Raw genomic sequence first — 16,529 nt, forward strand, 5'->3', positions numbered from 1 at the left:
ATAACTAGTGAGTGGTTATATACATATATTTAAATTGACGTTCATTTTCTTATGTCAATAAAATATTTTATAAATCCCACTTAAAATGATTGAGTAGAATTTCACCACATGAATACATCATACTTTACTATTATTGTTAGACATTGGAATTGTTTTCCAATTTGGGTATCATTCAGATAATGCTGCTATAAACATCTTTGTTGGCAATTTTAGTTATTTCCTCATGATAGATATCTGGACATAAACTGATGTGTCAAGGGGTGAAGATAATTATGGCCTTTGACATTGCCAGTTGCTTTCTAGAAAGACAGTGCCCATTTATAATTTATAATTCACAGGATAGTGTGTGAGAGTATACACCTCATTGCACTTTATAAATATTAACATTTAAAGATACCTTGTTAGTTTGAAAAGTAAAAATAGTGTTCCATATATATTTTTAATTTAGTAGTATGGATTTTGTTGTTACCAATCAATGGGTTTGCTCATAGCACACAGAAAATTAGGGCTAGAACATACCCTTATTTCCAGTTGAGGAAATTGAATAAAACAATCAATCCTGGTGCTTAGGACCTTTGTTATTCTTGGTTACCTTTGTCACAGCTCATTATTCAGAACTGCCAGCTCAGTACCAGATATGCACATTTGATACATGAGTTCCCACATATACCCAGTCCTGTCCTGTAGTAAAACAGAGCAATAGTACAAACTACTGGACAGTAACTAGGTTGTGTTATATTAGAAAATTTGATCCACATACTAACCAGTGTTAAAACAGAAAAACAAAACAAAGAAACAACTTAGGCAATGACCTCTGTACGTTAAGTTAGCAAATTTGATTGACACCCAATTCTAAAGTTAATAGCTATGTTGAGAACAGTTTCTTGTAATAGTTCTGTGAGTCTGCAGGGTTTTCCTCTTATTTCCTGGTTCCTGGATATAATGTAAGTGTAGATAAGGAAGGTACACAGGACATTGAATTAAAAATAAAATGTGTTTCCTTATGGAGCCTTGGCTACATGATTAAAAAATTAGGTCTTATAAAGGAAACAGTTAAAAATTATTTTCTGAAAAATAAAATGCATGAAAAACTGCTTAACATGAGATTTTAGTTACGTCAGATAAAAGGCTGTTAAAGTTCATTGTCCTATTATTCTAGAAATATTTACTGATCATCTTGTCTGGGTCAGTTGCTTTAGTTACACCTGTCTGCAAACAGACTTCACTAATATAGAGATGGATCTATGAAAAGAGAAAGATGATTCAAAGTAGCAGAACTGCCTGGGTTCAAAATGCCCACTTTGTCACTAACTAGCTGTGTGACCATACTCAATTTGTTGGAGCACTCTTTGCCTCTGCGTCCTCATTTGTAGAGTGTGGATAATAATATTACCAACCTCATGAAGTTTCTGCGAAGAACAATGAGATAACAGAGCAGAAGCTCTTAGAACGGTACCTGGCACATAGTAAGTGCTAAATAAATGTTTGCTATTCTCCTTATTACTAATAAATAATAATAAGTATTCTTGTTATTTTTATTATTCTATGTATTCTAATTATTACTACTAAGAAGTCACTTGCCTCCTCTCTCTTCGTCAAGCTAATGTTTGATGCACAGCAGTAGTATCATGGCAACTATGTTGCTGGAGCCAGTCTGCCAATGAATCAGCCTGGAAGTTCTTGGCTATGGGGAAAAGAACATCTGAAAATATGAGGCTTGTACAGTGTTGATCCAGTTCACACAACTAAGCTTCTGTTTCATGAGGGACTAAGGTAAATTAATTAAAGAGGTTGGTGTCCAGATTTCAACTAACTGAGCTTAAGTACTACCAAAGTCACTTACCAATTGTTGCAGGCAACTTACTTAACTCCAAGCCTTATTTGCCCATCCATATAGCTTTTCTTTATTCTTTCTTTCTTTTTTTTTTTTTTAAGAGAGAGAGTGTGTGAGTGGGGTGGAGGGAGGAGGGGTAGAGGAAAAGGGAGAGAGAGAATCTTAAGCATCCTCAGCATGGAGCCCAACACAGAGCTCCATATCACGACCCTGAGATCATGACCCGAGCTGGAATCAAGAATCGGATGCCCAACTGACTGAGCCACTCAGGCGCCCCTATATGACTTTTGGCATGACATTTTTTTCCTTTAGAAGGCCCTGCTCTGGTTCTTTGATGTTTGTGTTTTCCCAGGTCTGGCTTCACAGATGTGATCTGTGTAGTCACATATGACCCTCTACTCAGAAATGTCCTGTGCTTGGTTTAATGTTTTGCTGTAGTTGTCTTGGAATTCTTATTAATTTTGTCTTTGAGCTTGTGTTTTGTAAATGAAGTTTAAGTAGAGGAAATACATACAGTATGTGCATCCGCCATTCCTTGCAACTCGGTTTGCATAAAGCATTCATGATGTCCCATAAGCACAGAATTCGGGTGGACCCACAATGCATTGGAGTTCAGTGAGACTCAAAGTGAGTACCAGGTGAACATGTTATGTCTACAATTGAGTAGGTGTCTCCCTGACAGCTCTGAGAGGCCGAGCTTTCAGTTCAACCCAGAACTTTCTTTGAACAAGAAAGAAGGCAATGATATTCTATGAAATACAAACAACCAAGAAATTTTATTGTATTTTTTCTTATTTTTGTTACTTCCCTTTGTTAGCCAACTACTTATGTTGAAAATGATGATATAGAAGGAAAGGGAAAAATAGGGCCACCAATAGTTCCTTTTTCTTTCAGTCCTCCTTACTCACAGGGAAGCCAAATGTAGAGAACACATAAGATGTGAAATAAAAAAACTTGGTTGGTTTTGCGCACTGTGTTTCATGCTGGCAAGAATGAAATATACATGCATGTATAAGCTACAAAATACAGATCGTGTGTTCCACATACAAGCTAGGTGTTCTTACATTTGCATTTAGGACTCCCATTGTACATATAAAGATGAATAGTAAAGTCATATAAGCACTTTAAAATTGTAATTTATCTTTTTTTAGAACAACTTTAAATAACGAAAACACCAGGACAAGCTGAGAAAGACCACAGAAGAAAGGAAAGAGCTTTGTATTTTAGTAGCTTTAATAACATTATTTACTGCTGCTTGAACAAGGGGTCCTGCATTTTCATTTTGCGCTAGGTTCCCATAATTATGTAACTGGCCCTATCCTATTTCTATGGGGTAAGGAGTCCAGAGGGCTAAGGAATTATACCCTTCCAGTGAATGACCCTCCTCCCCACTTCTAGAACACACAACTCGTGCCTGAAACCTGAAATTCCCTGATTAGTTAATGACCCTCCTACCATGGTCTATATGGCCCAGAACTGATTTGGGTGCCAGGATCAGTTCTCCCTAGGGCAGAGATTGTATCAGAGGTGTGTGCATTTCCAGGCTGGAGAAATGGACAAAGGGCAGCTGTTGATTTGTACGTGGGCTTGAAGGGGCCACGCCCATGAATATGAAGTCCCTCAGAGTGAGGACCGGAGTTGGGAAGAGTAGGAAGAAAAGAGGGTGCTCCATGGCCCATCTGTTCCTGACCTGCTATATTCCAGCATGACATTGAGAGGGGTCCAAGGATTTTATTTTATTTTTATTTTTTCAAACCCCAGCATGGGGCTTGAACTCATGATCCTGAGACCTGAGCTGAGATCAAGAGTTGAATGCTTAACTGACTGAGCCACCCAAGTGCCCCATAGAGGAGTCCAAGAATTTTAAATTTGAATCTGGCTTTCCAAGTCATAGTGAAGGTATATTTGTGAAGATAGGAGATAAACACATTTTTAACAGCTTGTTAGCCTGATTTATAATGTTTGCATATTTAGACATATTTTAGGTGGTTCCCCTTTTGTACTTTTGCCCCAGGCCCCTCAAATATTAGGGGAGGGCCTGGATGTGAGTATGAAAAGCACTTAGTGCCTAGCACTTAGTAAAATCCCAGTAAACGATGGCTGTTATCAATATCAGGTAACATAGCAAATGATGATGATAATGTAACACCTTTCTCTTCTTGTAGTTAAGGCCCTGAAACCCTGCTCACCTCTCCCTCCACCAACACCTCTTCCCCACCCCTAAGTCAGTGGGGTGATGGTGGTCATGGTAGTATTGTGCTTTCCAACCCCCCAGAAACTAAATAAGCCTTCCTCTAAGTAGACTGGTTGTCTGGTTCCTTAAAGCATTGCTCTGGGTCTCACAGCTATGCCCTGTGAGTAGGATTAACTACAGTCCTGTTCCTGCTGGAATCATGCATGAGCTTGCTATGCCCTCTACAGTATGTATTGTGCTATCCATTCTGCAGCTCATCACCTATGTTTTGTTGTTGTTGTTGTTTTTTCTAATGGATTTGGGATTACTTTTGATATTTAGGAAAAGATTTATCTTTAGTAACAATTAAATAGGCTAAGAAGAACGATTTAACATGTTTGCCTTTTCACACTGGGTGCCCGGAACTGGGTTAAATAGATTTTTCTCAGTTACAATAACTATGCACTGCTTAGGCTTTCTAATTCAATGAATTTCCTGCCCTCATTATTTAGTTCTTACCTGGATTGTTATCTTTGGCTATTTTGGTGAAATTTTACTGTAAGCTTCCTTGAACACTGTTTCATTGATTTGTCTTCTCTTTGTTTTAATGAATCACTCTAACATGGTTAGACAGCATGTTCTTTGGAAAGATTTTGACATTTTTTTCAAAAGTCTGAAACCGTGTAGAATTATTTGGGAGCATGTAGAATTCATTGGGTTCACATGCAGGTAGTTTTTAAAAGTATAATTTTAAAAACATGGCTTATATTTTCTTTCTCATTCTTTTGCTGATGTTGCTCACCAGATAATCATTGACTGAATGAAAAGAACTTGATCCCAGAGTCACTCCAGCTTGCATCTGGCAGTAGATTTTGCCCAACTGGAAAGATGTAGTAATATTTGGAGAAATAGAAGTTTGATTAGGATCATTTTGCTTCTTTTCCTTCTCTTAGTTTTTATACTTATAGCCAGACATTATGACATTAAGTATCACTTCCTTTGGCAGATACCATATGTGGACTGGCTACCAAATCATGGGTTCTTAAAATAGATGCTTCTCCCAAAATAGCACCTACATATTGTGCATTGTTACTTGCCTGCTTGCTTGTTTATTGCCAGCTGGCTATAAACTCCTTGAGAGCAGAAACCATACCTGACTTGTTCACTTATTGTATCCTCGGCATCTAACACAGTACTTGGGACACAATGTCGGTATTTAAAAAAAAAAAATTTGTTGAATGGATAAATGAATGCCTCTAGCACACAGACAATGCCCTTAATGCAAAGCTAGGGACTTTCAGGGAAGGTGTGGTAACAAGTTAAGTAGAAGTAGATGAGGGAATTGAAGGGGTTGTCAAGGGAGGACTTGAAGTGATACAACATATCGGGCGTACAGCAGAAGAGAGAATGGGCTGGGTAATAGAGGCAATCAAGTGATGAGAGGTCATCATAAAATTGCAAAGCCAGTTTAGTGGGTTAGGAAGTGAACAACTCAGAGGTTAAGAGGTTGTGGCCAGAATAGGCTATTGGATTTTAAGGTTTCATAGGTGAGGTTGTTCTATACCATTATTAGGTCCAGATTGAGCCTTAGAAGTATTAGGGGATCGAGTCCTGCATCCTGTTCCTGCTCAGTGAAGATCCTGCTTCTCCCTCTCCCTCTGCTCCTCCCCCCACCCCACACTCATGTGTGCACGCTCTCTCTCTCAAATAAATAAATAAAAATCTTTTTTAAAAAAAGAGGTATTAGGTCAAACCATGTGGAATTGCCAAGATTCTCTCTTTTTTTTTTTCACTTATAAAAAGGCACTTTTGGGGCACTTGGGTGGCTCAGTCGTTAAGCGTCTGCCTTCGGCTCAGGTCATGATCCTGGGGTCCTAGGTTTGAGCCCCTCATTGGGCTCCTGCTCAGTGGGAAGCCTGCTTCTCCCTCTCATACACTCCCCTGCTTGTGTTCCCTCTCTTGCTGTCTCTCTCTCTGTCAAATAAATAAATAAAATCTTAATATATATATTATATATTTATATAATATTACATTACATATATATATTATATGTACATATATATATATATAAAGGCACTTTCATGATTCAGTCCAATAGTTTGCTAAAGTTTAGTGGAGATGGGGTGAAGATTAAAGAATTTTGAGGCTAAGATATTGATGGACTCATTCATATGGATTCTGATACTAGGCAGAGTGATTTTAGGAGGCAAGGGGCAAACATTGTTACCCAGGTGCCCGTCTTAGGTGAGATTGGTAGATGACAGTGAAGAGAACAGATGGAGGATGACATAGATCAGTGATATAGGATAAAGGCTTTATAAAAAAAAAACACCATAAAAAACCAAACATGAGACCATAGGAGTAATGGCCTGGTTTGGAAGTTGCAAAGGGGAGCTTAGAGAATACTTCTCCCCACACATCCCTGGTACTTGGGTATTGGGAGGAGCAGTCTCTTCTAGAGGAAAGGGAGTCTTCCAATAAGGGTTCAGGCTCAGTTAAGTAACAAAGGCAGAGAGAAGATTCACAGAGGAAACAGAATAAAACTGTGGTTCTAGATGAAAAAGCCTACATAGGACATAAGCCTTTATTTGAAAGTCTTGAGTTACTAATGTCTTAGATATATTCACAAGATTTACCCACTCACTTAAGTGGCTTAGGAGAAACTAAAAAAACTAAGGTTGTTGTGGGGTAGTAATGGCATAAGGCAAAAGTTTTTTTGTTTTTTTTTTTTACCACGTATGACTCCAGATTCATTTTGCAACAAACTTCTCTACATCCCAGAGTATATAAAAATGTTTTTCTTTGCCTTTCTCTACTTTCTTATTTACATGCTGACATTTATCTTTTCTCTGAACTAACACTATACATCCCTATGCAGTTCCTGCCTTTATGCCATGGTACATTCCACTGAGTTTGCCCAAATGGGAAATTAAAATCTCAGTGAGTGATTTAGACATTTTCCAAGTGAAACCCATAGCAGACATGTTCTATGGGGCTGAATTGGAGACCTCAGGTCCATTTTTCCACATGGCTCCGTGAGTGGCCCTCTGGTCATGCATGTGCCTCAGTTTGGTTTTGTAACTTTCAGAAGACTTCGATTTGACCTTCTGTCCATTTGGTTGGCAGAGTACCTGGATATGTCCTTAATAAGAAATACTGAATTTTAGAACATCAGTGTTTTCCTAGCCTCAGAACTCTCTGCCCGTTCAATAATTATAACAAACTTGCTATAATGGAAGTTTGGCATAGAAAATGTGCTGAAGGACAGGCAATCCATTACTCCAAAATTTATCTTTAGAGCAAACTCAAGAGCTTGACTTCCCCCTGTATAATTGTCTTTCCTAAACAATGCTGGGATATCACTCCATTGTAACATCACAGTGAAGTGTGATTATAGTGAAGGATGTGGTGATCAGCACTATGTTAAACTTGCTATTGTGATTATTATGTGGATGCCACTGAGGCTGCAGCCCTTAATATCACAGTACCCTAATTTATTAAGGATCCATGGATAAAACTTCACATGGCTCCTCCTGAGCCTCTGGTGTGTTATTCACTGTAGACTCTGTTAATTTTGTTACTCTGTATGTCTTTCTTCTGCCTGCTTGGAAGCTCAAAATGAAATGTGTGACTGGGCTGTAGCAACTGTACAGAACATTATATTATAAGGCATTGGATGTATTGAACCTTCCTTTTATTTTTAGTACATACTTATTTCACTTCATTTTTAAATTTTCTTAATTTTTTTTATTGTGTTTATTAAATGTATCTCTAAGGTACCTGAAATCCTGTTTTGAAATAAGGAAGATCTATGTAGAAATAAATTTGGGGCCTATGTAGAAAAATCTCTTATTGAAAATAGTTTATTTTCAGTCAGAGAGCCACTCACATCTTGAACTCATTATGCTAATGAACTGAGAACTTGAAACATCTTTTACAGGAATACTTCTCCTGGGAGGCCCTGCAATTTGTGATTAGTCCCTTTGGGGACTACCATACTGCTAAGTTTATTTGGCTCCTTTTTTCCTTTTCTTCTCCTTCCCCTTTAATCTGTCACACCTCTCCCACCTTTATTCAGTTCTTCACGTGGTCCTCAAAGCATCTCTTCTGAAGCATAGCTCTGATAAGATCTATCTCTTGATAAAAAAAAAAAATCCTCGGATATTCTTTATTGCCTACAGGAGAAAGGCCAACTCTTATCTTTTTGTACTCAGGATCTACCATGGGCCTGGAATATAATAGGCAGCTGATGAACATTTGTTGAATGAACTGAATTGTATTACATAAGATAATGCATATAAGGCATTAGTAGAGCATTTAGCACAAAGTACACAAAAAACGTTTATTTCTCAGTCACTTCCCCTTCACATCTGGCTTGAACCTACCTTTCCCACCTCATCTCCCACCACTGTGGCTTTAAGCATCACTGACTTGTAATTTTATGCACATAACATACATTTCTATGCCTAAGGAGACTTCATGCTACTGTTTCTTTCTGCAATGCAATCTCTTCCTGAAATGCATAATCCTTGCATATTTAGAGAAGAGAATCCATACTCCTGGTAATGTTGTTACAAATAACAAGCCATGCCTTTTATATTTAAATAGTTTGACCTAGTTGGGCATCTGGCACCTTTCACATGCAATTACATGTTCTTTTTAATTGGCAAAGCTCCTTAAAAGGAATTAAAACATACTTTCATTTATCAATGCAAGCACCTCTTCTTTAAAAATCATTAATAAATGCCTGTGCGATGATTAAATTTTTGTATTTCAATGATAGTCTTTATACATATGTAGCCAGTTGTTTAGCATTTTATTTCATTATATCGCCCTTTACAGGAAAGTTTAAAATATATTTTGGAGAATTTTATAATCAAAAGAAGGATGGATGATTTATTCATCTCATGAAAACTCAGCCCAAGGCTACTGACAGCTGCAATTCCCCTAGCCACTTCCACATAATTTTTAAAATGTGAAGGCCAGGAATGGTGCTGTTGACATTAATATCAGGACAAGGAGGAGAAGGAGTAGGTATCTCTGGAGGAGCCTCTGGGGGAATAAATAGAGACACTCCTACAATATTAGAGATTTCTGACTTTAGGTTGGACTTATCAACAGCCTGAACTGCAATGAAGAGATCCGTGCCATTTTCAAAAGGGATGTTTTCTGGTGTAAACACAAAGACTTCCTTAGAGTTGGCCTCCTTCGGGAAGAGATCAGATGTGTTCACTTGAAGTGATTCATTGAACTTGTCTCTGAGATCAAGAACACTTGTACTTATTCTAATGATATACTTGTGAGCTAAAAAAGAAAAAAAAAAGTTGTGATTGTAATTCTCAAGTGTTAAAGAAGTTTTAAAGTATATTAGAAACTATATCACCATTCCATAAATTTTCAGTGAATAAATGTAATTGATGGTCCATATTTATTAGTATTCTTTTTACATTCTTATTTGTGTATCTAAACAGAGTGATGAATATAAAACTGGATCAGGGGGTGCCTGGGTGGCTCAGTTGGTTAAGCATCCGACTCTTGATTTCAGCTCAGGTCATGATCTCAGGGTGGTGAGATTGAGCCCTGTGTCGGGCTCCACTCTGGGCATAGGGCCCGCTTAAGATTCTCTCTCCCTCTCCCTCTCTCCCCACCCCTTAACCCGTCCCACCCTTCCCCTTCATGTGCATGCATATGTTCTCTCTCTCTCTCTCTCAAAAAAATAAAATAAATAAATAAATAAAAAACTGTGCAGGCATGACCTAAAGCCTTGGTCAGTATTTCTGTGCATGTATCTGGCTGAGAGAGGAAGCCTTTAAATTACTGCTTATTGCTTTATTATTTATAGAGGAGTTTTGGGTACCAGTGCTTCTCAAACTTTCATGTGCATACAAAATACCCAGGGATCTTAAAATACAGATTCTTGGTTTGGTAGATCTGGTTGGGGACTGGGGTTCTACGTTTCTAACAAGCATTCATGTGATGCCCATGCTGCAATCTGAAGACTATACTTTGAGACAAAAATCTAGTAGGACCTGAGGTTTCTTCCAAAAGTCAGCTCTGCTCCATAAATATCTGTGCTCTATTCCCAATCCTTTCCAGGAGTCATTGCTAAAAATGGGGTTTATTAAAGGACAGCTTGGCAAGATTTCAAAAAAACCTAGATTGCCTGTTACTGGTTGAAACCTCTTAAAACTTAAAGTGGGCCAGTTTTTCAGGTTTTAAACCTCTCCTATTTAAAAATCCTAACCTTTTATTTCAGAGGACATTCCAGATCCCTCTTGCCTTCTGCCTTCCCCATGCATCACAACATGCCTGCCTGCCTCACCTCCTTCTGCACCTCTGTTGGCTGGTAAACTCCTTTACAGGGTCCACACCACATTCAGCTTACCTCTTCCGTGATCATAATCATCCCCAGGAGCTGTCCAAGTCAGATTAATAAATTTGTCCCCATGGATTTTTGCCTTAAGGTCAGTGATTTGACAAGGTGGGAAGAGATCAGGTATGGGAGCCCGTGGGACACCAGAGGCCACAAATGAACCTCCCGAGGATGTTCTGCTGAAACACACTTGGTTGCCTTGAAGATCATTCTTACTAATTTCGGGTCTTGGTGGATTCCATTTTAGTTCACCTGCATCACATCACATCACATCACATCACATCACATCACATCACATCACATCATCACATTATATTACATTACATTACATTATATTACCTTGCATTGCATTACATTACATTACATTACATTTCATTACATTGTAAGCAACTATATGAGTATACTTCCTTCTGTTTTGTTATCAGATTGCCCTCTTCCTGCTCTCGCCTTTGCCTTCTTTCCTCCCACACACAAAATTAATTTTAACTATTTGGTGTAAAGATCCCAAATCAGGTTGCACCAAAGGAAAAAAAGCAAAGAGAGAATCACAGTTTTTTATCTTACAGATATTTTCTGGATGTTTTCTGGAATAACAATTCTCATAATTTATTTTCGTGACATTTGTCCTAGAATTGTTTCTCTTCCCATCTTTTTGCCTATCCTGATTTTTCAGCTTAAATCCTACCTCTGTTTTAAGTCTTCTTAGACTGCCTCAAGAAATCTCTTTCACCTAGATAATACTGTTGGTTTTATTATTTTTCCTATTTATTTGGTAATTAATCATCTGGACCATCAAGAATTACCTTAATTATTCCTTCCATGCATTTTTTCCCCCTCTTTTTCTATGTTTGTGTTTTATCTTTCTTATTAGATTGCAGCTTCTCATAAACTGTTTTGTGTTAGGGGTTCTAAAATTTTATGCTTTTGGAAGACTTCTGATTTTCTCATTGAATGCATAGGAACTTAGTGCTTGTAGCAATCTCAATTTTCTTCACATTCTTGCTGAAAGGTTGTATAAAAGTCATCCTGGAATTCAAAAAAATACCCTGGCCTGCTCAATCAGTAGGGTTCTCAGACTCTCATTCAATAAAAATATTCCATAATACCCTAATATGGCATTACACATAATTTACTCTCTCATAAACTCTACTTCCTTAGCCTTTAAAATTTTTGTCTGTAAAGACAGATTGATCTTCATACCCATCAATCTGGTCTTGGGCAAAGATAAAGTGGATACTGTAGCAGGTTCAGAGTTAGTATTCAATTCACCAATAGAGACCATCTCTCTTGGTATTCAGGCTCATCAAGGGATAGAGGGGAAAAACATGGTTCTCTAATGCCAAGCCAGGTCCTATCATGGTTAGTCCTATCACAGTTAGACCAAAAACCTCTCTAGCCTCTATTTCTCTGTCTGTAAAATGGGATAATTAGAAGAATGTAATGTCCTAATGTGATAAAACACTGTGCATGAGGCTAGATATGGCCGCTAAACCAAGAAGGCTAAACTCCTGCCTTTTCCCCCTAACTCAGAAAGAAGAACAAATGAAAATAAACTAAGCTGAAATACGTGAAAGAGCTTTGGAAGCAATGTCTTTAAAGCATTTTTTTCCTGTGATCGCCTTTGCATGAAACACCACATGTCCTAGAATCCTCCTTTTACTGGGCACATACCAAGTAAATAGGACAGTGGGAAGCTTCTTGGAGGAGCTGTTCTTACAATACACCAGGCGCTAGGAAAAGACCTACCCAAGACAGTAGAGATTGATGGAAAACAAGTCCTGGAACTCATCAGGACTAGTCCTGATCCCAATTCCAACTCTAATCCAGGGCAAGTGTTTATGACCAAGAGTGGTATAGGACTGCCTATTTCTTGGAGCACAACTTTCCCACATGCTTACATGTGGGCTCAGTGTACTGGCTGGTATTAGGTTCATCTACTATTCTCCCTGGTCTGAGCAAGAGAAAGGAGACAGTGGGGCTTGTGATACTGATGTATATAATAAGCCCTGAATTCCCTTATTCTATGGAAATGCCACTATCAGTGGAAAGAGCTTTATTACAAAATATTTTAAAATTTATTAAAAATAACAGCAAACATTTATTGAACATTACTATTTACCAGCAACAGCTTATTAGATGTATTTCATTGTTCATTCCTCATAACTACCTTATTAGGTAGTTACCATTATTATTCCTATTTTACAACTGAGGAAAGTGAAGCACAAAGAGATTACCTAAAATACTTCGGTAGAGGGCTGGAATGTGAACCCAGGCAGTAGAAAGCTACTTTCAATCTATTGGTTTTCAACTGAGGGTTATTTTGCCTCCTAGAGGACAGTGGATGATGTCTGGAGACATTTTTGATTGTCATGACTGTGGGGGATGCTTCTGATAACTAGTGAGTAGAGGCCAGGAATGCTAGTAAACATCCTACAATGCACAGGACAGCCCCCACAACAAAGAATTATGTGGCCCAAAATGTCAGTAGTGTTCAGGCAGAGAAACCCTGATATTAAATCACACCATTCTCCCCACAGGCTTATTGGTTTTCTCTTGATCCCAAACCTTTTACTCAAGCCAGGTGTGTTATTACAGATTACTTACCATTCTCAATCCAGCCAGGCATGTACATGGCTCCATTCTGCTGGGGTGTCACCCTCTGTCCGGCTGCATTTATTCCTCCCAGAGCCCACACTTTCACACTGTATCTACCATTTGTATCATAAGCCGTAAAATACCTTGAATAGATACCATCATCCTTAGTAGCATCAGCACCTTGACAGGAAAATGAAGGAATTAATGAATATCTGAAAGGCAGATGGGCGTTTGTATATTTCTAACTCATATTTGGGTTAAAAATTTTCAAAGCAAAGATAATCTTGCACTATCTCCAAGATAGTTTAGGATTTGATTGTGTTAAAGATGAAATCTACTTTTTCTCTTACGTGCACACGCACACGTGTATATGTCTCTGTGTGTGTTTAGCTTCATATGTGTATATTTTATCTTCCTGAATTGTTGTCTTTCTTTTTGAAATCAGAGGTCATGCCACATGTCTGCTATATCCAACATAGCGCAAGGTAACTATTCATTAAGTATCTGTTGAACTAAGTTGAATTGTTGTACATTACTATGGAGAAAAAATGTTATATGATTATTTTTTTTAAACTTATGTCTTCTCACCAGGGTAGATTTGGGTAGGAAATTCATTTACAGAATTTGTTCTAATAAAGTTACTTGCATCAGAGTAAACAGTCATGTTCCTTCTAAAAAGAAATGTAGAATTCTCTTTCTCTCGCTCCCTGTTAGATTTATTTAAAAAATAATGGGCAGGATTTTCATTTGGGGGGCAAGATAATACAGAGTCTACATACATATAGCAGGCACATATAACTGCATTTGAATTTATCTCTGCTGCTTTCTAAATGTGAAAGCCTCAGTTTCTTCATCTGTAATGTGGGGATAATAATATCTCAAAAGTGTGTGGTAAAGATAAAAATGAAGATAACATAAGATAGCTATTAATTTTCGTCCTTCCCTTTTTGGGGAGAGTGGAATACCCTCTGACAACTCCCTGGAGTATCTGAGTGTATTGAACTTGAGCCACTAATGTGTTTGGTCTTTGCAGAAGCTAAAGGTAGGCCCTTATTCATGTTTTCCAACATTTTTAAAATATAGGAATTGTGGGGAAGCAGGGAGCTCTCCCAACCAGACCCCCAGTAGTGGACTCCCTGCTTCTAACGTCCTCACCAGATCATGCCCTCCTTCTGTTCCTTGGTTGCTTTTCGGAAAAGAAAGATGTGTTTTCCAATTTTTTGAATGGTTACCTGCTCCATTGTCCAATAATTCCAGGGTAACTGTTTTACCATTCACTGATTCTATTACAGCTGTGACAGTGGCCCTGAGGATTGGTGAGGATCCTTGATGAATCTTTGCATAAACTGCCATAGGGCTAGGGAATTTGCCTGTGTCTTTGTTCATTTTAGAGGTCACTGTAATTGGAGGCAAAGTAGCACTTGAAGCACGGGAGGTGACAGTCAGAGTCAGGGTTTGTGAGCTTGCTTGCAGACTGTAACTCCAAGTGCCAACCTGACCAAAACAAATGGAGACATTTCCAATTAATAACTGTAGGTGAGACAGACCTGACTTTAATACCATCTATAGGAAGGGCTTATCTGATACAAGTATGTTACAAGCATATCTAAGGAGATCTCTTATATTCTGTCAGCCAAGGGAAATTTTGGTACATTTGGATTAACTACATGGTTCTTACTGTCAAGAAAATCCTAATTGGGGAAAATGAGGTCAGGAAGCTGTGTCCTTATTATTTCCTTGGTTTCTAAAAAGCAGTATCAAATCAATGGGTTCCTGAGGTAGAGGAAATATTTTTCATGATCCCGAAGTTTCAAGGACCATTTTGCATCTTGACTTCTATGTAATTTGAAAGTTCTCCCTTTAGTACCTGGAGAAAATATCACCAATTTCCTTTCCCTTGATTTGCTGTCATACTAATGAGATAGAGAATTGGATGGAGAATTTTCCTTGTTCTTTCTTTCATTCAATGCTAACTCTCCTTTTAGCAACCACCCACATTTAAAAAGCTATGATTATTTTGTAAAAACTTTAATTTATCTTGTCAAATTGTGGGAAAGATAAAACCTGAGCCCATACCTTTGCAGTGCCTGGGATTTGGAGGTAGGCCATTTTGGTGTTTGTGTCTACTACAAAGCCATCTTGTTTCTTTCCACTAGGATCGTGGAGAAGGATTTGGGGATGCTGTGTTGTCCAAGTGATGAGAAATAAAGTGTCATTTCCCACAGTGCTGTCCACAAGCACTGTGCCATTCATCCACTGATTGTTCTGGAGGGTTAAGCCTCTACTCTCAAGCTGTGAAGAAAAACAACTCTTTACATTCTGGAGAATACAGCCCCCATCACACAGTCTCTTCCATTCTGCCTCCAATTCTCAGTTGCCCCGTTAAAAGCCTTCAGTGATGCCTGAGTCCTTGGTTTGGTATTTAGGTCTTATCATTATCCAGTTCTAAATTACCTTTCTTCCAGCCTTAGCTTCCACAATGTTTATTCCGACACCCAAACCAGACCACTTCCCCAAATGACAGTCATGAATCCCTGGCTCTGAATATCATACTCTCTGCTTTTCCTGAAAGTCTATACAGTCATCTCCATTTGTCTAAGCCTTACCAATCCTTCAATATTCGGTTCAAATGGCACTTTCTCTAATGTCCATCTCACTTACTGACTGAGAATAATCTCTCCCTCCTGTGAGTTCCCACAGAATCGTGATTCTGTCACTCCTTGATATTCTCACAGTGTGTTTTGCTTTATACCTAGTAGTGTTTATACCTCATCCTGTTTACTAGACTATAAACTCTTAAGGGGTCTGACTGGGACTTTTTGCAAATAACCAGTGCTAGGTCAAGTGTTATTGTAGTCACTGTGAAAATAAATGAAGTAAGTCAAGGACTAAGGCTGATTTGTTGTTTGGAGCAGAATGAAGGAGTGGTTAGAGCAGCGACTGAGGTGGGGAAGGGTTAACAGGAATTTTACAGAGAATGTGACCGTGAGGATTGTCTCCTAGGTAATTATTTCTTGTCCTTAAACTGATATCTAAGAGAAGATACGGTGGCTGGGTCATAGAATCAGATTTTCTAATTTCATAGGTAGATTTGATCTTGGATGTGGAACAAGTGAAGGGCTCTTATATCTGATTCTTAAGGTGGGTGGGTCAATGAGTTCTGCTCATTTCTGTCTCTTACTGTTAGGCTTCTTAAATACAAAAGTAATGGGCAAAAACTGCCTGACTGTGAACTTATCCTTTCATCAGTTTAATCACTTTTTTTCAGACACATTCCTCCAATTTCCAGACTGGACTCTTGAGTTTAATTTTCTAAATCTGAGCTAGGGTAACCCAAATGAGTAAAATTGCTGTCTTCTTTGATTGAATAAATGCTAAACAGGTAGATCAGAAAACTCTTGTTTCCAAATCTGTCATTATTTTCTTTGACATGACATTGTTCTTTTATTTTCAGCCAAACTTTCACAATAAAGTTATCACAATAAAAATCATAATTCACACAGATGTGAGTTCTGATTGTTTACTCTCTAGCTTAAAAATTCATATGAGTAGCT

The 16,529-nt window shown here is 38.2% G+C and overlaps 1 protein-coding gene across 1 annotated transcript in view; it reads right to left on the reverse strand.

Annotated features, from left to right (window-relative positions):
- Positions 1-8,806: 8,806 nt before the first annotated feature.
- CLCA1 (chloride channel accessory 1) overlaps positions 8,807-16,529 on the reverse strand; it is a 29,212-nt gene continuing 21,489 nt past the window's right edge. Inside the window, exons 10-14 of the mRNA XM_036095988.2 lie at positions 15,052-15,267; positions 14,208-14,469; positions 12,985-13,155; positions 10,393-10,632; positions 8,807-9,311 (exon numbers count right to left, since the gene is read on the reverse strand). Of these exons, the coding sequence (XP_035951881.1) occupies positions 8,923-9,311; positions 10,393-10,632; positions 12,985-13,155; positions 14,208-14,469; positions 15,052-15,267 (1,278 nt within the window). The 3' untranslated portion in view covers positions 8,807-8,922. The remainder of the gene's footprint in view (positions 9,312-10,392; positions 10,633-12,984; positions 13,156-14,207; positions 14,470-15,051; positions 15,268-16,529) is intronic.

This window comes from Halichoerus grypus, chromosome 5 (genome assembly GCF_964656455.1).
Source record: "Halichoerus grypus chromosome 5, mHalGry1.hap1.1, whole genome shotgun sequence".
NCBI lineage: Eukaryota > Metazoa > Chordata > Mammalia > Carnivora > Phocidae > Halichoerus > Halichoerus grypus.